Raw genomic sequence first — 18,890 nt, 5'->3', positions numbered from 1 at the left:
CTCCGGGTACGGAGTGCGATTAAAAGTAATGTACAGTGGAAGTGGCGGGAATTGCCCGATTGGTGGTTTCGGAAGGAAGAGAGGGGGGGGGAGATAGAAAGGAGTAGAAGAAATGAGATTCGGAGTTAGATCTGCAAGAAGAAAAAAAAAGCTCTCGTCAGCGCTCAGGTTCGAGGAAACATAGCGCCCAATGCGGAATTGGCCTGCAGTATTGGTCGCAAACGGCCAAGTCGGAGCAAATCAGGCACAAGGGGAAGGAGGGTTGCAATTTACTCACCGGGACCACCAAAACCCGTAAAAGAATTAATCGAAGATGCAAAAGATTTCGGAATCTGAGCTCAAGAAGAGGAAAAAAAATGCTGAGGATGAAGAGTTTCCCACCAAGGTGGAGATCCCAACTGCGAATGGACCCAAGTACCTTGCCGTAGTGTTTACTATGGAGAGGTACTTCCGCGATTCCCCCAACTCCCTGGCTTTGTTGGGCCCCGGTTCCACTCCCACCAATTCCAACCACTGAAGAAATTAGGAGAGTTGCGAGAGTTGATTTGAACGAATACTGTAGCTGGACGATGATCTTCTGTTCCGGAGTCTCATAGAACACTGCCTCTATATAGTCTGTATCCCGGGTTTCGGTGACCGAAGCCCGGTGAAGCACCACAGGGGATGGTGAGATGGACGCAGATCGCAAAATCCAAGCTCCTATGCCTATAACTAGAATTAAGTAGAATGATATGAGATCTAGAACGATAGCGAGAACGAAGGTTATAGCTAGAACTATACAATGTCAATACCGAATTGATTAAATCTAGATTCCCGTCACCTCAAGGGCGCGGACACTAAGCCTATTCCGACCCTGCGCAGTATTCAACAGCATATCCCTTGGCCCAGTTCCCGGTTTGATAGGGTTACGGCAGAATGTAACTGGTAGGGCATCCCAGGACTCAGGTCAGATCCAGGTCAGATCCAGGTCAGATTCCCAACGATTGATACAAGCACCGATGCAGGGGTAATGACGGAGTGTTGGGTGCTTTCAGCGATTTGACGCCAGCAGATAACATCATACATCTACAGCACCTAGGTAAACTGTACACTACGGTTCATGCAGCCACATGGGTTCCCCTCCCCTCCCCCCACTATAAGATAAGGCCAGCCCACTCCACTGGGTCAGGGTACGAGAAAACAAAATGAGCGTAACGATCATGGGTATTATTGAACGAAAAGTCGAGTGCTGAGACACAGCTTAGAACGGGCCCGGGAATCCACCGGGGGCCACTTAAAAATGGACCAGGCCTGGCTGGTCGAGGCACACCAGCATGCAAAGCTGTACAAGGGATGTGCCCTGGACTGCGGGGGCCGCGAAGCATCGCAAGGGAAATCAAGGATCAAGTATGTAAAAACAGCAGAAGTCAACCCACCTCCATATCCCGAGGGAAGCTCCGTGAGGAGGAATGGCAGATCAGAAGGTCTCCCCCAGGTCACTGACGTGGGTCGTGCGGGTGGGAGGGGGCATGGTTCCAGGCCCGATGCTGGTCTTGAAGCTTCGGGGTGCTGGTATACCGCTGGTGGTCCGCTTCTTCACGATGGGAGTGGGAGTGGCTGAGACAGAAGGGCGACGGATGTCCTGGGAGGTTCGGGAGGTGGTTGGGGTGGAGATGTCACGGTCCTCGTCAATCAGGCACATACTACCGATGTTGGGGAGTTGGCCAGCGTGATTGCTGAGAGAGGACCGTGGACGGCGGCTTTCCGTGGTGGGATTGGTCGAATAGTGGCCCAACGGGGTTTTGGCACCGTTGCGACTGGATCGACTTTCGGGTCGGGCGTTAGGGGGAACCCCAGAATGCACACTTTGGCTAAAAGAGCTGCGGCTTGAGTAACTCGTTCGACTGCTTGGGCGGCTTTCACCGGTTCGTCCGAACGATTGACGACTTGGTGGGACGTAGGACGGGGTGCCTTCGCTGTCTCGCACAGAGGAACCCAGGCTGCTGCCGCTTAATCGCTTCCGGGAGTTCCGTCGGACCGTGATCGACGAGGCGACTGGGCTTTCACTAACAACAGACCCCGAACGAGGGGAGCCACGGGAAGACGTGTCAGAGGGCGCAGGCAGCCTTGATTTGGCAGACTGGACTCGCTCCTCGAGCTTCTGCATCTTGCCAATCAGGCCACGGATCTGGAAGAGCGAGCCTGACTTTGGAAGTGCCGGTGGTCGTGAGTTGTTCATCCTCGTCAGGCTGTTGCGAGACGAGATCGACATGGATGGAGTCGAGCGGCCATTGCTGTATGCGCCGTTGCTGTAAGCGAGGGAGGGGGTTCGAGAATGAGTGGTCCGCGGCTGGGGCCTCGCATGAAGTGTTCGAGAGTTGACCGGCTCAGGTCCGGCAGCTCTCTGTCGAGGGAAAGATGGTGTCGCATTGATTGACTTCCGAAGGTTCACAGATGACTCGGAGATTGGAGGTGAAGGTGGGGTAGCAGTGGCCGACGCAAGGGATGACTTAGCCGGGGGCGTGGCAAAGACTGGGGAAGAAGTAGCGGTACCAGGGGAGCGGTCAAAGATTTCTAATGAGTGAGGAGTTGACGGGCTGCGATATAGAGGAGTAGGCTTGCGGCGGCGGAAGCCATGTCCCTCAGTGTTTCGGAGCCTCTCCTGAACGATCTCAGCTTCAATCTTGAGATCAGACAGCTCATCCCGGAGACGCTGGTTGTCAATACGCAAGTGCTCGCGCTCTTGTTCACCGTTTCGGATTTCTTCCTCGAGTAACACTCCGCGCTCGATACCAATGTTGTACTTGGACTCCAAGTCCTCCAGGGACGAAGTGGTGTTCCGCGCTTGTCGCTCGTAGTCATCATTGGCAACTTCGATATCACGTAGCTTCAGCTGTAGCGTACGGTTTGCATCTCGCAGAGTGGTTATCTCTTTCTGCAAGTTATTCTGAGCAGTGTTGCCCTCGGTCTTGGACTGCTTGTACTTGGTCTGCCAGAGTGTTAGCGTCGAAGTAAGCGACAGAGTCGGCCATGAACGCGTAAAAACATACCTTCCACTCATCAACTTCATACCGTAATGTATCAACCTTCTCCTTCAGTTGTCGCTCACGCTTTTCCGATGCCTCAATGTCCTTCTCCATCTCCGTCTCCAGCTCCCGGCTGGAGGACTGGAAGTCCGCAAGCTCCGCCTCAAGCTGCTCATACTGAGCCTTGTAATGCGCCAATTCATCCCTGTAGGAACTGCTCGTATGCTTCCGTTCGGAAGGTGACTCATCGACGGCCGGCATCTTTACGCGTTGGGCAGCGATACGACCGGTCGCAAGGAAGGTGTCTGGACGACGCTTGCCGTCCAAAGGGCCGAGATCGTTGAAGGCTATTCAGCAGGCTGTCTTGCCCTGCAGATCGCACCAGCCCCTCTCAAAGACTCATGTGTTGCGTATTGCTGCGTAACGTGCCGATGTCAACAACCGTGCGTTGATAAGAACCCCTCGCCGAGGCGGTGACGCAAGGGATCGGTGTGGTAGTTCCTCCGCAAGAGAGAAAGTAGAGACTTTTGTCGAAGTAAAAGAATGCAATGACCTTCCCGCCACTCTTGCAAAGGCAAAGCAGGCAGAGCGGGATAGATTAGATCGGAGAGGGAAACACAACATCGGTCGTCAGGGGGGCCGGAGAACGCTAGTCTCCATCTGGCTGCCCAACGTCCACCGCCTTTTGTGTTTACTCGACCTGACCTTCGCGATTGGACGCTGATTGGTGGATTGGGGTGGCAGAACACTCTAGATCGTACGTTTCAAGAACTGCCTGAGATCTACAGTCACTAGAAGAATGAAAAAGGAAAGTGAATACATAGAAAGGACATATGTAATATGAGATCGCGTTTATACTGGGAAACAAAATCATCAGAACAGACCATAGTATGTGATAGATCCCTTTACAGCCCTGGAGGCGGCGTAGATCGATATACCTAGATGCCAAGATCAGATCCAAGCTTATTGCTCTAGATCCCCCATTATCACTCACTCATCTTCCCGTGTTGTCTATCAGTATTCCACCCCCTAAACAATTCAATAATCTCCTTCAAATACAAGCATCTCTAGCATAGGTTATTTGCAATTATGATAGACATCCGTTAAGACTTTAATAAAGATGCTGCTGTTACTGTAGTACATTTATAATAGTCCAGTAAGTTCGACAAATTTACCCTTCGGTTTCTGTTTGAATTCTAGAATCACTCCTATTTTATAATTCGCCTGAGCGAGCGAAGCCTATGCATTTATCAATTGGGAGATGATAGATCGCATATTGAACACGAATTACATGACGGATTTCGCTGAGATGATGGCGGTGATCATAGCGGTGAGTCCCTCGTCCAATCACATTGCCATATCTCCGTGACATTTACACCGTACACGAAGTCGCCTGCCTGAGGCCAGCAAGCTAGGCCGCAATAGTGATCTTGATCGACCTCAGCCCGTGATCTGGATTCAATCCCCAGTGTCCATTTTCTGGGTCTCGCATAGAAGAGGTAGGTGGCATTATTTACTTCTCAATTCCCTTTCATCCCAATCTCTTGAAGCCCCTCTACCCTTGTCAGAGCATCTGTTTGCCTCCATAACCACCCACGGTGCTATGCCCACGCACAACACTCCCTAGATCGCTGATCTCATCTGATTGCTTCCACGCACTTGTTTACCCCCATCTACTTGTCGCAAGCTTTGTCTGTTTCCAGCTGGCATTGCGATGATGGTATGACACGTACTCACCCCTCCTATCTTATAGCTAGATCACCTTAGGCCAAGGCCTACTCTGATCTGTTCACCATGGCCGATTCTACCGATCTGAACCTTGACGATGCGCCGAGCGACCTTCAAGACATTCCAGAACTGGCAATGCAATTGGTGCCCCCTCCTGAAGGGACATATCCTGACAAGTAGGTCTCCCTTCCATTCGTCCTTTCCGTGTTGAATTCGGATGGATAGCTCATATTCCATCAGAGCTACTCTCCTCGCCGCAGTCCAGAACCATGGCAAGGAACATGGCTACAACGTCGTCGTCAAGTCATCCAGCATGCCGACTGAGAAAAAACCGGGCCGCACCGCTAAGGTCTGGCTGCGCTGTGATCGTGGCGGTCACTACCGGCCCCGTAATGGTCTCACCGAGGAGACTCGTAAACGGCGCAGAACTTCGCGACTGATGGATTGTCCGTTTATGCTTGTTGCTGCCGGGTCTCCTGGTATCTGGACATTGACTGTGATGAATGCGACACATAATCATGGCCCTATTGTTGATAAACCCCGACAGGCGCCTCAGCATAAGGTCCGCAAGGGCCAGGTGCCTGCTATTCCATATGATTGGCCACACGATTCATCATTTACTCCATACACCACTGCGCTTGTGATTATTGATATGCAGAAAGACTGTATGTGTCTGAACAGTACTCTCATCGGATTACTTGGATATCTAATCAAGGTTTCTAGTTTGTTTGCCTGAGGGATACATGGGATATCAGGGCTATGATATTTCCGCAACTCAGGCTTTGATTCCTCGCCTCCAGCGACTGCTCATGGCCTTCCGCTCCGGTGGGTTCCCGGTTTATCACACTCGCGAGGGTAAGTAGCAGCCTCCACTGACGTTATGAACCCCCCCAGCCGTACACAATATAGCTAACAAACATCAGGTCACCGACCCGATCTATCAACTCTGTCAAGTCGCGAAGCCTTTCGCTCCCGTAACAATGCTTCCGGTCTGGGAATTGGTTCCCCGGGTCCCATGGGCCGCCTTCTCATCCGCGGTGAAATGGGTCATGATACCATTGACGAATTGTATCCTCTCCCCGGCGAGCCGGTAATTGACAAGCCCGGCCGCGGTGCATTTGCACACACTGATTTCGAGCTTCTGCTTCGCAACAAGGGAATCAAGAACCTCGTCATTGCAGGTGTGACGACGGACGTGTGTGTGTCGACCACGATGCGCGAAGCCAACGACCGCGGATTCGACTGTGTTATTCTGGACGATGCTACTGCTGCCAGCGAGCAATCATTGCACGTCGGAACTATCAATTCAGTCAAGATGGAAGGTGGTATCTTTGGCACCGTTGCCAAATTGGAAGACGTAGTCCACGCAGTTGATAACTTCAAAGCCGTCACCATGAAGAAGCTGGCTCCTCAAATGGTTGGCTGAATATCTTTGCTCTGGTCATTTTAGCGGATAAAATATTTTCAGGAATGCTTTGGTTCTGCTGCTGGTGGGAAATATCTTCTCGGCGTTTGGTATTGGGATTGGATTCAACTCTTTGAGATTGCAGGAAAGCGAAGCGTGCAGACCAACCTCTTTGGGTCATTTTTATCTTTGGGAATGTTTTTAGCGGGACAGGATTTTCGGTTCTAGGGGATGACCTGTTCATTCTCTTTTCAGCCTCTCAAGGCTTGGTTATGAATCAAAAATCGTACTGCATTTAGCTACTTGATCTACCACCTTCTTGGGCATCACGAGAGTACAGTCAGTTCAAGATATTAAACACTATTCACTGCAGTAGATGCTTGACTTAAACCTGCAGGTTACCCGTCTTTTTTCTGGTATTTGCAAAGCGGGTTTCAACAAATCTAATGCAATTGACTCCGATAAGAAGTCAGACCCATAAACGCCACGCTCATGAAATAAAGCGAAAAGATAAAAGACATCAAAAGCATTTACAGCCACTTTTTTCCGGCAGCCGTAACCCTCGTCCGGAAAACGGGACTTCGGATTTCCATGCCCTGCTTATAGAATGGGCTCATCGCTGTCTTGACGTAGTTCTCATAAACTTCATTCATAAATTGTCGCACTGCCTCTTCGGTCTGCGGAGAAGTAGGGTTTGCGGCGACGGAGCTTGATGAAGCCCGGGTTGTGGATCCGGCTGAGCCTAGCAATGATGAAGATCCGAGGCCACTGCCTGTGCTGGTTGAGGAGGGGAGGTGCGGGGGTTGGTGGAGGAGAAGAAAGCGTGCGCCGCTTGGGGTAAGAAATGCGGTTATGTAGGCTGCGGCTGGCGGGTATGTATCGATGTGCTTGAGGTACCTTTTGAAGCGTGTTAGCTCTATGATCTGTGGTTTTGTGTGGGGTACGCATTGTTCGAGATGTTTGATATCGCAAAGCCGGGGTCACGAGTCGCATAGCTTGTGGAGAATGCTAGGTGTGCGTTTTTGCGTGGTGCGGGGATCAAATGATATGGAAGGTCTTCTTTACTCACATTCCACCATTTGTCCATTGTGCCTCCTCCAAAATGTCCAAACTTGAGTGGATGATGAACTGGTTCATGTACTGCGCGGTCTCCGGGAAGCGGAACCGGGCAATGCCATCACCACCTCCCTTGGATGTACCGAAAGCGATGTTGAATAGGGGTGTGTCGGTTGGCGACAGGATGGTGAAATAGTAGGACATTTTGGGACGATTGCGGTAGTTGAAGGTTAAGTTGAACTCAAGATCATGGGGGCTGTTTACTTGGCAGTTGGTCGTCACGTGATATGTGATACGGTCTGTCAAACGTTGGTACAGAATCGGCATTGATAATAGATATCCTATGGAATGTTTGATAAATAAAGTCTCGTCGGCCATTTAGGTTGTCCAAATTGAGCAGTTTAGAGAAATATTTTTTATTGTTCAGATGCATGATTGTGAGTTTCGAGAATATATATATTTCCATGTTTGGCAAGACAAATTGGCTTCCACAACCTTTAATTCATTGATTTGCCCTAGTTCAAAGCAAGAGAGCTTGACTATATATTATCTCAATTGAGATATACTCGAGAATCATAATGACTTTCATATTCTCATTCAAGTATGCTTGAAATCTCCCCGCAAAACCAGCCCACGTGACCGACCGATAACCAGCCACACTGCTTTATCGCCTATCGCTGTCGCAACTTTTTAACCTCGACAAGCATCACCCGAGTCCAAAACACTCACGTCGCGTCTAAACCAAGTGCGCATAACTGTGGAAGTGCTTGGACTACGGATATCTCACCACACCACCCAACATGCCCATCGGATTGAATCTTGCGAACAAGAAAGCGGCGCCGAAACCAGGAAACGCGCTGGGACAGAAGCGCAAGAAGAATATATTCGACGATGACTCCGGGGATGAGGACCAGCATAATGATAATGGCACCACTGAAGTTTCCACAATTGGAGGATTAGAGCAATCAGCCCCAAAACCAAAGCCACCTTCAAGCACAGGACCGCCACTGAAACGGAAAATGCAGCTAGGAAGTGGACCCAAGCCCTCTATCAAACCACTCAGCAAGAACTCGCTCTTTGCCGACGATGAAGATGAAGACGAAGAGAAAGAGAAGCAAAAAGGCCAGATGAACCTTGGCCTCAACCAGGCGAAACCGAAGCAAGTGTCAGGTGCTGGCAATGAATACACTAATCTCTCGGCTTTGCATAGCAGTAAAAAGCATGCCAAAGAAGCCGAAGAACTCGACCCATCTATATACTCCTACGATGCCGTTTATGAGAGTCTTCATTCCAAACCTTCCAAGGCTGCAACAGAAACGAAGAGCGATGTACCGAAATATATGAAAAACCTACTGGAAAGCGCAGAAATACGGAAGCGGGTCCAGTTACGAGCTCGTGATCGTCAACTTGCCAAGGAGCGTGAGGCCGAAGGCGACGAATTCGCAGACAAGGAGAAGTTTGTCACATCTGCTTACAAGGCTCAACAAGAAGAGATGCGCAAGGTCGAAGAAGAAGAAGCGCGTCGCGAGAAGGAAGAGGAGGAACGCCGGAAGAAGAGTGGTAATTCCGGTATGATCGGCTTCTACCGAGATGTGCTATCCCGAGGAGAGGAACGGCACGAGGAAGTCGTCAAGGCCTCAGAAGAAGCCGCCCGCCGTGTCAAAGCAGGTGCGGTGGAAGAGGAGACAGCGAAACAGCCGGACGAAAAGACGGATACCCAAAGGGCAGAAGATCTCAATTCTCGGGGTGCCCATATTGTGGTCAACGACGAGGGTCAAGTAGTCGATAAGCGCCAACTTCTTTCTGCTGGACTAAATGTGGCACCGAAACCCAAGGTTCATTCATCTGCCCCCAAAGCCGCCCCACGCCCCTCTGCACGACCAGGTGCTGCAGGCCCCCAGTCTGGCCGTGCTGCTCAGCGTGCGCGACAGACCGACATGGTCGCAAGCCAACTGGAGGAGCGTGCGCGGCAAGAAGAAGAGGCCGAGGCTGCAAAGCAAAGGGAAGTGGCCGAGAAGAGTCGCAGTCGCAAGACCGAGGGAGAAGTCTCCAGTGCAAAGGAGCGGTTCTTGGCAAGAAAGAGGGAGCGGGAAGAGGCTGCCGCCAAAGAGAAAGCAAAGGGAGCCTAATTGTGAACAAATTTGCATGCTGGATGCGCCACCATCCTGGACATTTCTAAGTTTATTCCACGGCAGTGGAGGCTTGTACAGTAGACATAATGTCAGAAATCACAGTCACGTACCCATAGTTGGTTGATTAATACGATTTGTCAATAGGGTCCAAGATGAGACTGACTCATATTTCTTTGAATCAATTTATAGAGCCAATGAAGGCGGTCATCTTATGCTTTGACGCTATTTAGTGTACGGATGCACCCTTTTCCTTGCCCTTTGCAATCATTTACTTCGGAAAAACTGAAGCCGAGAACCCCCGAAGCCGTCTCTTAACCCCGGCTTACCTCATCCACTGACTCAACGTCACATGACCCCACACGGGCTCAGTTAATCCGGACCGACGTTGCTCGCTAAGCCGCCCCACAGTCGCACTCCCAATTTTGCAACCCTATCGAGACACAAGAATCGCTCCATCACCAAACCACTTCTACCTGTCGTTCATCAAAATCATCCAACATGGGTAAGGTTCACGGCTCTCTCGCCCGTGCCGGTAAGGTCAAGGCTGCTACTCCTAAGGTGAGTTCTTTTCGACACCCTCAAAAACGCCGCCACTCGACGATCGCCCGTGGCCTCTTTCTCTCCGACCAGTTCTTTTAACGACAATTTTGCATCCAGGTCGAGCCCCAGGAGAAGAAGAAGAACCCCAAGGGTCGCGCCTACAAGCGTGTTCTCTACACTCGCCGTTTCGTCAACGTTACCATGACCGGTGGCAAGCGCAAGGTACATATCGACTGACTCATCCATCCACCCACACAACCGAACACACTCCAAACGAATCACACCACACACCCACGAATACCGAATATGAAGGACACGAAAGGCTAACACATCCAACTGCAGATGAACCCCAACCCCGGCCAATAAATTATTCAAGTTCCTGAAAAAACCAACCGCGCCGCGATCGGCTAGTCGAGTTACACGATGTTGAGACAAATATTCGCATAACCGCGACACGACCACGGCCCAAACGAACGAGAGCAACCAGATTACGGCTGGTACTTGGACGGATGATATCATGCTTCGTTTTCGCTTGAATTTCTTTTTTTGCTGGTAACGCACGGGTTATGGAGGGTTGAATCACGGAAATCGTTGAATCTACATGGCGGTCTGAGGATGGAAGGCTGTGGCTGGGTGCGAGACTGTCTACGGGTTTTTCTCGCATGCCAGACTTCAGAGTCACTTTCGACTCGTTACATAGGCTGTTCCATGAATGAATTTCCAATCCAGAAATGGTCACTTCTTCTACTTTGTCTCGACTTATGATCTGAAAGCCAGGATCTGGGAAATGGGCCAGCACCTCTTTGATATCTGGATGTTGGAGTAAACTTGCTCAGCCAGGTATATCTCTGCGATATCAGACTGGGAGTTTGGCTTGTGCTACCACCCACCGGCTGTGTAATTCAAATTCTAGGATTCTGCTGCTCTCTAGGTTTCCCCTCCGTGACATCCGCCTCTTACCACGAAGGCCTAGGCCTCTTTCCCGACATTCCAATGGCCATGTAGTCTGACTCACTTCAAGCACAGACCTTTGAATGATTTCATATCAATGCGGCTTGCTTACGGCCTCAAGAGGTTTGTCACCGATCATAGCCAAATGGAACAGATTGTCATCTGCACGCCTTACCTGGCCTCGCTACTTGTCTGCAAGTATTCCTAAACCATGAGCGCTCAGGCGTCTGTCTCCCAATATAATTCTACAAAATGTAAGTCTGAAGTGTAGAGGCTAATATGCTCGAAGTTTGTACCGCCCAGAATGAGTTCAAAAATCTATTACTTGCTGTTTGGGCTGGCTATCTTTGAGGAGCAAATTGTGTCCTTTTATATAACATGAGGCTAGTATTGAGGTTAAGGATATCATTATAGTATCGTCAAGTTTATTCCAAGCAAGTAAGCAAATACTATGATGTCGTAAGGGATTACAGCGAATCGTACGGACCAATCCCAGACATCAGATGCTGACAGTATCGTCCTCACAAATCCTATCATTCAACGAAATGTCAGATACGTTACATCCACGGATGATGAATGTGCCAGTATGTCATACGCAAATATCGATTAGCTAAATAAAACACATTTCCATCAATTTTATGATCTAGCTCCTCCACTGACGAGGTCCCGGTGTATCTGTGAAAGGATTCAATATCGGCCCTTGGCAAGAGAACCCAATAATCAACTATTTCATCAAATATAGTAAACAACGGATGTAGAGTTGCATGCAAAAGTTTATCAGTCACAAACACCAACCTTCGAAGGCTTGGAAGAACCAAGGCCTATATGAATATATGAGTATCCTAGAGACAACAAGGCTCAGCGCTTAGGCCACGGTCAATCGGATTATACCTTGATTTCTCTCGGCAAAGTCATTTCCAACAAGTATTCGTTAGATTGATACAAATGGCCACAACACAAGATCTCTCCGTCTACAACATCTGAACATCTGACTAGTTTCACTCATTTGCTTTGGTGTCTACGACATGCCGAACCATGACGGTATTATTAGTAGAAACATCTATATAGAGTACTGGATTAAGCGAGATTAAGCCACTTTTACTTCTACCGCGCTCTTAGTGATCTCCTCCAAAACACAAGATAAGTCTCAGGTAAAACTTCTTACACATAGCCATTCCGTCCCCCAAAATAGCTTCATCAATTCGTTCTGCCACCTGAATAGAGTCACAAGGCTGCTTGCTAATTTCATGCTACAGATTTTGCACTATCTGATCAACGATAGTCTCTCAATGTGGCTAAGGGGAGGCTCGCAGTCCACTGCTACCTTTCGAATAAATTGATTATGAATGGGGTTGGCTCGACCAAAAAGGTAAAATAGAACAAAACTACACTCTCATCAATAGAGACCGGCTGATTGCTTCTATTGTGTACTTCAATGCGGCGTACATGCTGAGCTTTAGGATTCTTCCTGAATCATCGGTTGAGTTTGTGTTTATTATGGGTTCTGAGTGAGAGACGTGCATTGCGGGTTTGATGGTCTTGATGACTTTAGGGCGCTTAAGGCGTTGGCGTCAAAATTCGCCTGTGCTGTATTCGAACTACAAGATGTGAGGCTAGAATATCTCATGCTTTCGGTGAGAAAACTGGTATGGTTCATAGTTGGAGCATTTGGTTGCACAGACTGTAACATAGCCAGCATGGCTAACTGCGATACAAGTCATACTTCTTTTGCACTCCCTTTTTTAATATGATCAATCTTATTCGCAGCAATCACGGATATATATCAGAAGCGGTCCTGTATCTCACTTGCCAGGCAAGGATCAGGAGTCATGCTTGCTTTTGCTTTTGGAAAGCACACGTGGATTCTTGATTCCCGCCAAATATCTTCAATTATATCTGACACACTAGCGCCTCATTCCCAGACTAGTATACACGGGGAAAGTAGCAAGGACCCCGTTCCGGGCTTCTCGGGGAGTGGGTATAGCGATCGCCGTTCACCGCCCCCGGGTGGCTTCACACGGCAATTAGATCCTCATGCAGCCGAGCTAACCCTAATCCCCTTCTATTGTTTGCCTCAATTGCGCTCCCTCATTGGCCCTTTTTTCTTTTTCTTTTCACAAAAGGAGTTCTCCATAAATTACCTTTCCTATTTTAGGCACAACAAAGACACAAATTGTTCAACATGAATCGCTCTATATTCCGTCGCTTGATGCCGAAGTCGGTTGCCAATGATGGATCCCAATTACGCGATCATCAGGCCAACGAGCGGACTTTTCTTTCCTGGAACCGGATGGGACTAGCTTTTGCTGCCATGTCACTTGCACTCGCGCGACTTGACATCATCGACAACATCTTCAATCGCAAATCCCGCGAGGAGAACATCACTGCTCCTAAGCCCTCTGTGCAAGCTGTTTCCCCAGGAAAGCTTTCGAACGGGGCAGATGTTCCAGTCACAGAACAGGGATCATCTATCTTAATTGGAAATACGAGTGATCGCGTGGCTAGCCGCATTTGCCAGGCTATAAGTATCTGGTCATTTGGATATTCATTTGCCCGATACGTTACCACTCGGAGAAACCTGTTGCAAGGGCGATTCGTCCCTGCAATCTGGGGGCCTTTGTTTATCACGTGTGGCTCTCTCGGTGTTTTCGGCATTACTCTGAAGCTAGACTGAAACGGTGGACTAGAAAGTCGCCGATTGCTGGTTCAACGGTGTAAGAGAATGCATGGGGTCTTGTTGGGTTGCATCAAATATGTGTACAGTACACACAGAGAAGTTTGCTTTTAGATCGACAGAAAATAGACGTGAATTTTCATACAGTCCCTACAAAACTATTCTGAGGCAAGTACACTGCTTGGCCATTTGCTTCCGTCCTATTTCGGCCTTTCTTTTCTCAACCCCTTTTCCCCATTCCCAAGTGCCTTGAATAATACTTGTCTGAAACGCTAGAATGTAAGTGTAGACGTGTTAAAGCACTTATGGTAGATGGCTATACGACGTCTCCCCGGACATTTGGGTCATACTTCTCATACTATGGGCTTCCTCTCTACCCTGAGTCACCACTTCAAGGAAATTCAAGTAATGTGCAAAAGACAAGTAGCCATTGCTTGAAAACCCGGGGACTACATATGACTTACATCGTCACGCTTCTTAGACATGTGGGGCCACGTGCAGTCAGTACATTAACGGACCCACAGCTGGTCGCCGTTTACTTCGTCTTGTCATTTGTGCTGTGAAATTGTCTTGCCATGTGGTAGCCGATGCAAATTGAAACTGGAAATTGATAATTTCATACTTTGGGAAATCTTCAACCACAAAATTACAATGGTCGTTTTGCTTGCAATTCAATAAATTTAGGAGGGAGGCTTCTACTGGCCACGTGCGGCGACCGAGCTTTATTTATCCCTTAATTAAGTCAAAAAAGGGATACAAAGCCTTTGCCGACCAGAAAATGCCTTTGATTCTAGTCACGGCCATGAAGAATAACAAAAAAACAAAAAGTTATTGACCGACGCAGGGGTCGAACCTGCAATCTCTTGATTCGTAGTCAAGCGCCTTGCCATTGGGCCAGCCGGCCTAGTTGATATATTGTGTGGACACATTTAGCATTATACTGTTGAGACTTATCTTGTAGAAAATTTTCTGGTCATTTCAATTTATTCATGTCTGCATCTCGAGAAAAATCACGGACCTATTCATTTTTGATTTCACTTCATGATATTTTCTGCTGCATGAGTCAGCTTGATGGGTGGGATGAATTATCCAGGTGGTATACCTTCGGATTCGAAGATTATAGTCACTAGCAAGACCGAATCTACTCACCGTGAGACGCCACCAACTGATTATGCGGAAATAATATTTTAACAAAGAAGCTGAACTCTAAATGGAGGAGGGAAGTTACCAGGATCGCTGTCGCCGTTACTGAACCTTTGCTGTTACAAGGCACCAGAACGTTAGGGCAAGGAAGTCAACTACTAGACATACGTACATATAACTTATTTGAGCAAATCTTCATTCCTTTCCATAACAAATGATCTCATTGAGAATTGGATTTTTTAAAAGTATGGAATGGAAATATGTTGATCTGACTTGCTACAATTTTCTTGTTTCCTGCAACAAACCGCCAAGTTTTGTCGAGCAAGGCTTCTTAACAGAACAACTGATAGGCATTTGCAAAACATCATTCCAGAAGCATTTTTAGTTTCACCAGGGATAGTATATTCATTAAGCTTTATAGCAGACCCCTGAAATCCAGAGTCTAATGTGTGTCTGAGAGTAAGCGTGATAAAGTCAATCTAACCACACACCATTACTCTGCCATGTCTACGAGAATCTAGAACCAAATTGAGGTCTATCATTATCTGTAGTTCTAGACTAAAGACTCAGACCCCGTTGGTGGATATGTAATTGCGTGTTTCAGGATCTATCAACTGGCCACCTCCATCAGCGGGACCGGGCTCCAATATGGTCCCCGATGTCCGGCCACCAATCCGGACTTCTCGGTTGCATCCTTCGACCCCAGAGAATTAATATATGCACGAAATGAGCAAATCACACCCATCATACGTTGCTTTAGAACAGCGATCAGTTTTCGTGTTCTTATGAGTTGGCAAATGGTTGGCGTCTACTCTTGGCATCGGACTATGTTCACCACAAAGCCTCATCCTCAAGTCCAACAGAACTCGCTACATGCCCCTCTGATGAAAGCGGGCAGTGTGTTTCGATATTAATGAGAGCTGTGCTTAGCAAGACTGACAAAAGGGGCTCAGAGCAATATTCTATCTTTCATCCTTGATCATCTTGTGCTATCTATGCACTTTCTCCCGCCTTCATGATAGATCTGCCTTCGACGAAACGCCGTGTCCAATCCAAATTCCCCTTCGAACATCATAAAATTCTTTCTGTGAATAGTACAGACCTCACCGGAGGTCCGTATCTACTATGCGGTCTCCGATCTAAACAACCGACATCCCATCCACGAGAACTCAAGGCTTCGAGTCCCAATTTCGCAGATATACCGGCGATAATGGCATCCAATACTCGACAAGCACCACAGGACGTGACATCAGATTCCGCTCCGTCTGCCAGAAATGATAGCTATTTGTTTGCCATTTACTATACCTACTTCCACTCTGCCCATCCAATCCTTCCACCATGGAAAATTTTCCAAGAGGCACACTTGCCTTCTTATGTGAGACTGGTTGTGAAATTTATCGCAGCTCATTTCACGTCATCCGCATCTAGTCATACTTATGGCAACGAAATTGTTGAGACAGTTTTGAAAGAAGGATCATCGGTCAACAAGGTTCAAGCGCTTTTGCTCTTGTCCATCGTGTTGCATTCGCGAGCCGACCATGTGGAATCAAAAAAATGCTTAAATGCAGCTATAGATTTGGCTTTTGAGCTTGGGCTGGACAAGTCTACCTTTGCTGAGACCGAGAGCCCCAATGATTCAATCAGAGCAGAATGTTTACGACGCACATGGTGGGAGCTTTTCGTCGTTGAAGGACTCCTGAAATCCTTCGGGGTGCAGAATACCTGCCGCACAGCGACCAAAGCCCTAGAAGTGCCGCTTCCATGCGAAGAGGCAGCCTTAAATCAGGGCCTGACTTCGACAGATTCACAAACGATCGCCGAATTCGACACACACGTTTTTGCCGACGAAGAGCCCGAATTTTCATCACATGTTTATCGAATCGACGCCGTGCGTATTCTGAACTGCGCAATGATGATATGTGAAATGACCGGAAGCCATGAAACCCTCATAGAGGCCATCGACACTCGCATATCCAGTTGGTTTCTCAACCTACCTAGCTCCAAGGCCGAACTTATACGGCACGACGGCTCGGTTAATGAGATAATGTTCCAGGCCTGCATGATTGTCAACATTGCCTCCATCCATCTGAACCTTTCTCGTTCTGGCCTCATGGGTTCTTCTGCCGTCAGCGTAGATGTCATCTGCAGTCAGCAGGGATCACATCGAGAGTCCGCTTTCTCCCTCCATTCTCATACGACGAAAGCACTCAGAGCGGCCAAGGAAATTACTTCATTAGCTGCAATTAGTTCGCCAGTTGAGAAGCATACACCGTTCCTCACTTGTGCTCTTGCACTCAGTAGCATTGTTCAGCTTGCAGTTGTAAAGTCTGGTCAGATGTCTGAGACAGGCCGTGACCGAATTGCGTTGAATCTTGGAGTGCTGAGGTCTATGGGCCGGACCTGGGCTATTTCAAAGGCCACTATGCAGAAGATTAAAGCTGTTGCACGTGATATACTAGCTTTAGGGACGCAGCAATCTGTGGATCTTTTCGATTTCACTACCCTGCTGGACTTGAATGAACAGTACTTGCTGGGTGGAGGGAGTATTTAAGTGCCAGGAAGAAGGAAAAAAAGGCAAAAGAAAAAAACGGGGAAAGAAAGAAAAAGAAAGAAAGGTCAGGTCTGATACCCAATTTCTCGCATCTCAAGGCAGATTCTTTCCCTATATCGAGAATCTAGTTCAAAGATGATGCGTATCATATAGTAGGCATTGTGCTCTGTCGTACCCAATTCAATATAATCAATATGAATAGCCCGCCCTCCTCGAATGATGGTAATTACAAAACGAACAAAACAAGGCGGAAATGGAGAATCCAACATTATTTCAATACGATATGAAGTTTTAGTATCTCGTGACTGCTTTCCTCATAGAAGCCGTGGCACCCTGGGTCTATGGAGTTGCATGCATAATTTCAACTCCTGTCGAAGTAACATTTCCGATTCTGGTGAAAGCAGTCGTTAGATGACATGAGAATTTACATAGATCAAATCCAGGCTATTTATTTCCAGGATCCTACGACCATGTATTCATTTGCGTCAGTATGACCTTAGCAATGAGTTGATTTACTCGGAAATCCCTTTTTCTCGACTTTTTTTTTTTTTTTTTTTCGCTCTTGAAGACTCAAATGGTATATTTACCTTGGCAATTTAGAGGAACAGAGGAGAACTATGTCATTTGAAAACCTATGTTTTCTCGCATGCTAACTTGTGATCTGCGAACCACGGGGCATTGACTACTGGCTTAGAAAGGGATCAGTCGGTACAAATGCAAGTGGCGGAACAAGATAACCCTAATCTCCTCAGTCGATTATCCAGGCAGTTTTCAACTAACTCGTTATCTTTGTTTCTTGAAAGGAACTTGCCCGAAACCAAATGTCATGACATAACCAGCGGATATTCCCGTTATCGACATGCCGTCACCCACACAACCCAGGATGATATCACCACCGGACCAGCCGGAATCTTTCCTCGACTCCTACTTGTCCTGGGGTATAATTGATTACCCACATCTGAAATACCCATGGATCGACAGGTTGGATTAAGGTTATCCGGGGGCGGAACGGATGACTAAGGGCACGTTGGCCAGTCGCGACCTCAGGACTCCTTTGACCTGCGTTTGGTGCGAAAACAATTGACGACCCAGAAGACTCCAAGGAAATGTCTAGACGTCACTTGAGGGGAATTTCTTGCTTTGATCTTTCAATTTAGACTCATTGTTTCCAAGCTCGGTGTCTTTACCCCACAAATGCGATGACATCGAAGTCAATCCCCATTATTTCAAGATGGAGGTTGAAGCCCCCAGCTCTTCAAAATCCAAGAGAAAAGCGATCGAGATGTCGACGAGATTCTCATTACTGGTCTTCTATATCAATTGACATATGCAATGAAGAGGAATGGTTGCAATTCTATCAGAAAAATGGACCCCAAATCGCAGGATGCTCTGAAGCTCATGTGGAGACATGAAATACTGGGTGGTCCACTCGTCTTGTCTTCCACAGGGTTCGGCATCATAGACTTCTGATCCTGTACTGTGAATGACATCGAGCTCGTCGTCTCTTACTGGAATGACCTCGTGGACCTGTAAATCCAGACAGCATTGAAGCTTGGTCCTAGAATGCAGAAGAATATTCGATCTCTCATACGTTCATTCACCCTTGTGCATCCACAAATGAAATGCACATCTCGGACATATCCGATTCATGATGCAATGATAGTGGGAAAATGTACTGATATTATATAGTTCCGACGTTGTCTGC

At 47.9% G+C, this 18,890-nt stretch overlaps 8 protein-coding genes across 8 annotated transcripts; 6 read left to right on the top strand and 2 right to left on the bottom strand.

Moving 5' to 3' along the window:
- Positions 1–313: 313 nt before the first annotated feature.
- On the top strand, positions 314–517 carry N7511_002638 (uncharacterized protein; the record flags this gene model as incomplete). Its single annotated transcript, XM_057125063.1, has 1 exon — positions 314–517. The coding sequence occupies one exon, from the start codon at positions 314–316 to the stop codon at positions 515–517; it is 204 nt and encodes a 67-aa protein (XP_056987222.1).
- A 939-nt stretch (positions 518–1,456) lies between these two features.
- Positions 1,457–3,266, bottom strand: nde1 (nuclear distribution protein NudE; the record flags this gene model as incomplete). Its single annotated transcript, XM_057125062.1, has 2 exons — positions 1,457–2,968; positions 3,030–3,266. The coding sequence occupies 2 exons, from the start codon at positions 3,264–3,266 to the stop codon at positions 1,457–1,459; spliced, it is 1,749 nt and encodes a 582-aa protein (XP_056987221.1).
- A 1,533-nt stretch (positions 3,267–4,799) lies between these two features.
- On the top strand, positions 4,800–6,159 carry N7511_002636 (cysteine hydrolase family protein; the record flags this gene model as incomplete). The annotated part of the gene is made up of 4 exons (XM_057125061.1): positions 4,800–4,909; positions 4,974–5,398; positions 5,457–5,588; positions 5,657–6,159. 4 exons carry the CDS (start codon positions 4,800–4,802, stop codon positions 6,157–6,159), a joined length of 1,170 nt encoding a protein of 389 aa, XP_056987220.1.
- A 509-nt stretch (positions 6,160–6,668) lies between these two features.
- On the bottom strand, positions 6,669–7,398 carry N7511_002635 (TRAPP subunit TRS20; the record flags this gene model as incomplete). The annotated part of the gene is made up of 2 exons (XM_057125060.1): positions 6,669–7,035; positions 7,208–7,398. 2 exons carry the CDS (start codon positions 7,396–7,398, stop codon positions 6,669–6,671), a joined length of 558 nt encoding a protein of 185 aa, XP_056987219.1.
- Positions 7,399–7,994: 596 nt separating this feature from the next.
- Positions 7,995–9,323, top strand: N7511_002634 (splicing regulator NSRP1-like domain-containing protein; the record flags this gene model as incomplete). Its single annotated transcript, XM_057125059.1, has 1 exon — positions 7,995–9,323. The coding sequence occupies one exon, from the start codon at positions 7,995–7,997 to the stop codon at positions 9,321–9,323; it is 1,329 nt and encodes a 442-aa protein (XP_056987218.1).
- A 469-nt stretch (positions 9,324–9,792) lies between these two features.
- N7511_002633 (40S ribosomal protein eS30) lies at positions 9,793–10,256 on the top strand. Its single transcript, XM_057125058.1, has 3 exons — positions 9,793–9,884; positions 9,984–10,088; positions 10,209–10,256. Exons 1-3 carry the CDS (start codon positions 9,825–9,827, stop codon positions 10,230–10,232), a joined length of 189 nt encoding a protein of 62 aa, XP_056987217.1. The 5' UTR covers positions 9,793–9,824; the 3' UTR covers positions 10,233–10,256.
- A 2,743-nt stretch (positions 10,257–12,999) lies between these two features.
- On the top strand, positions 13,000–13,491 carry N7511_002632 (uncharacterized protein; the record flags this gene model as incomplete). Its single annotated transcript, XM_057125057.1, has 1 exon — positions 13,000–13,491. The coding sequence occupies one exon, from the start codon at positions 13,000–13,002 to the stop codon at positions 13,489–13,491; it is 492 nt and encodes a 163-aa protein (XP_056987216.1).
- A 2,353-nt stretch (positions 13,492–15,844) lies between these two features.
- Positions 15,845–17,185, top strand: N7511_002631 (fungal specific transcription factor domain-containing protein; the record flags this gene model as incomplete). Its single annotated transcript, XM_057125056.1, has 1 exon — positions 15,845–17,185. One exon carries the CDS (start codon positions 15,845–15,847, stop codon positions 17,183–17,185), a length of 1,341 nt encoding a protein of 446 aa, XP_056987215.1.
- Positions 17,186–18,890: the final 1,705 nt, after the last annotated feature.

The sequence above is a fragment of the Penicillium nucicola genome, assembly GCF_028828085.1.
Source record: "Penicillium nucicola strain IBT 29836 chromosome Unknown utg000002l, whole genome shotgun sequence".
Classification (NCBI taxonomy): Eukaryota; Fungi; Ascomycota; class Eurotiomycetes; order Eurotiales; family Aspergillaceae; genus Penicillium; species Penicillium nucicola.
This window is presented reverse-complemented; position numbering and strand designations above follow the sequence as displayed.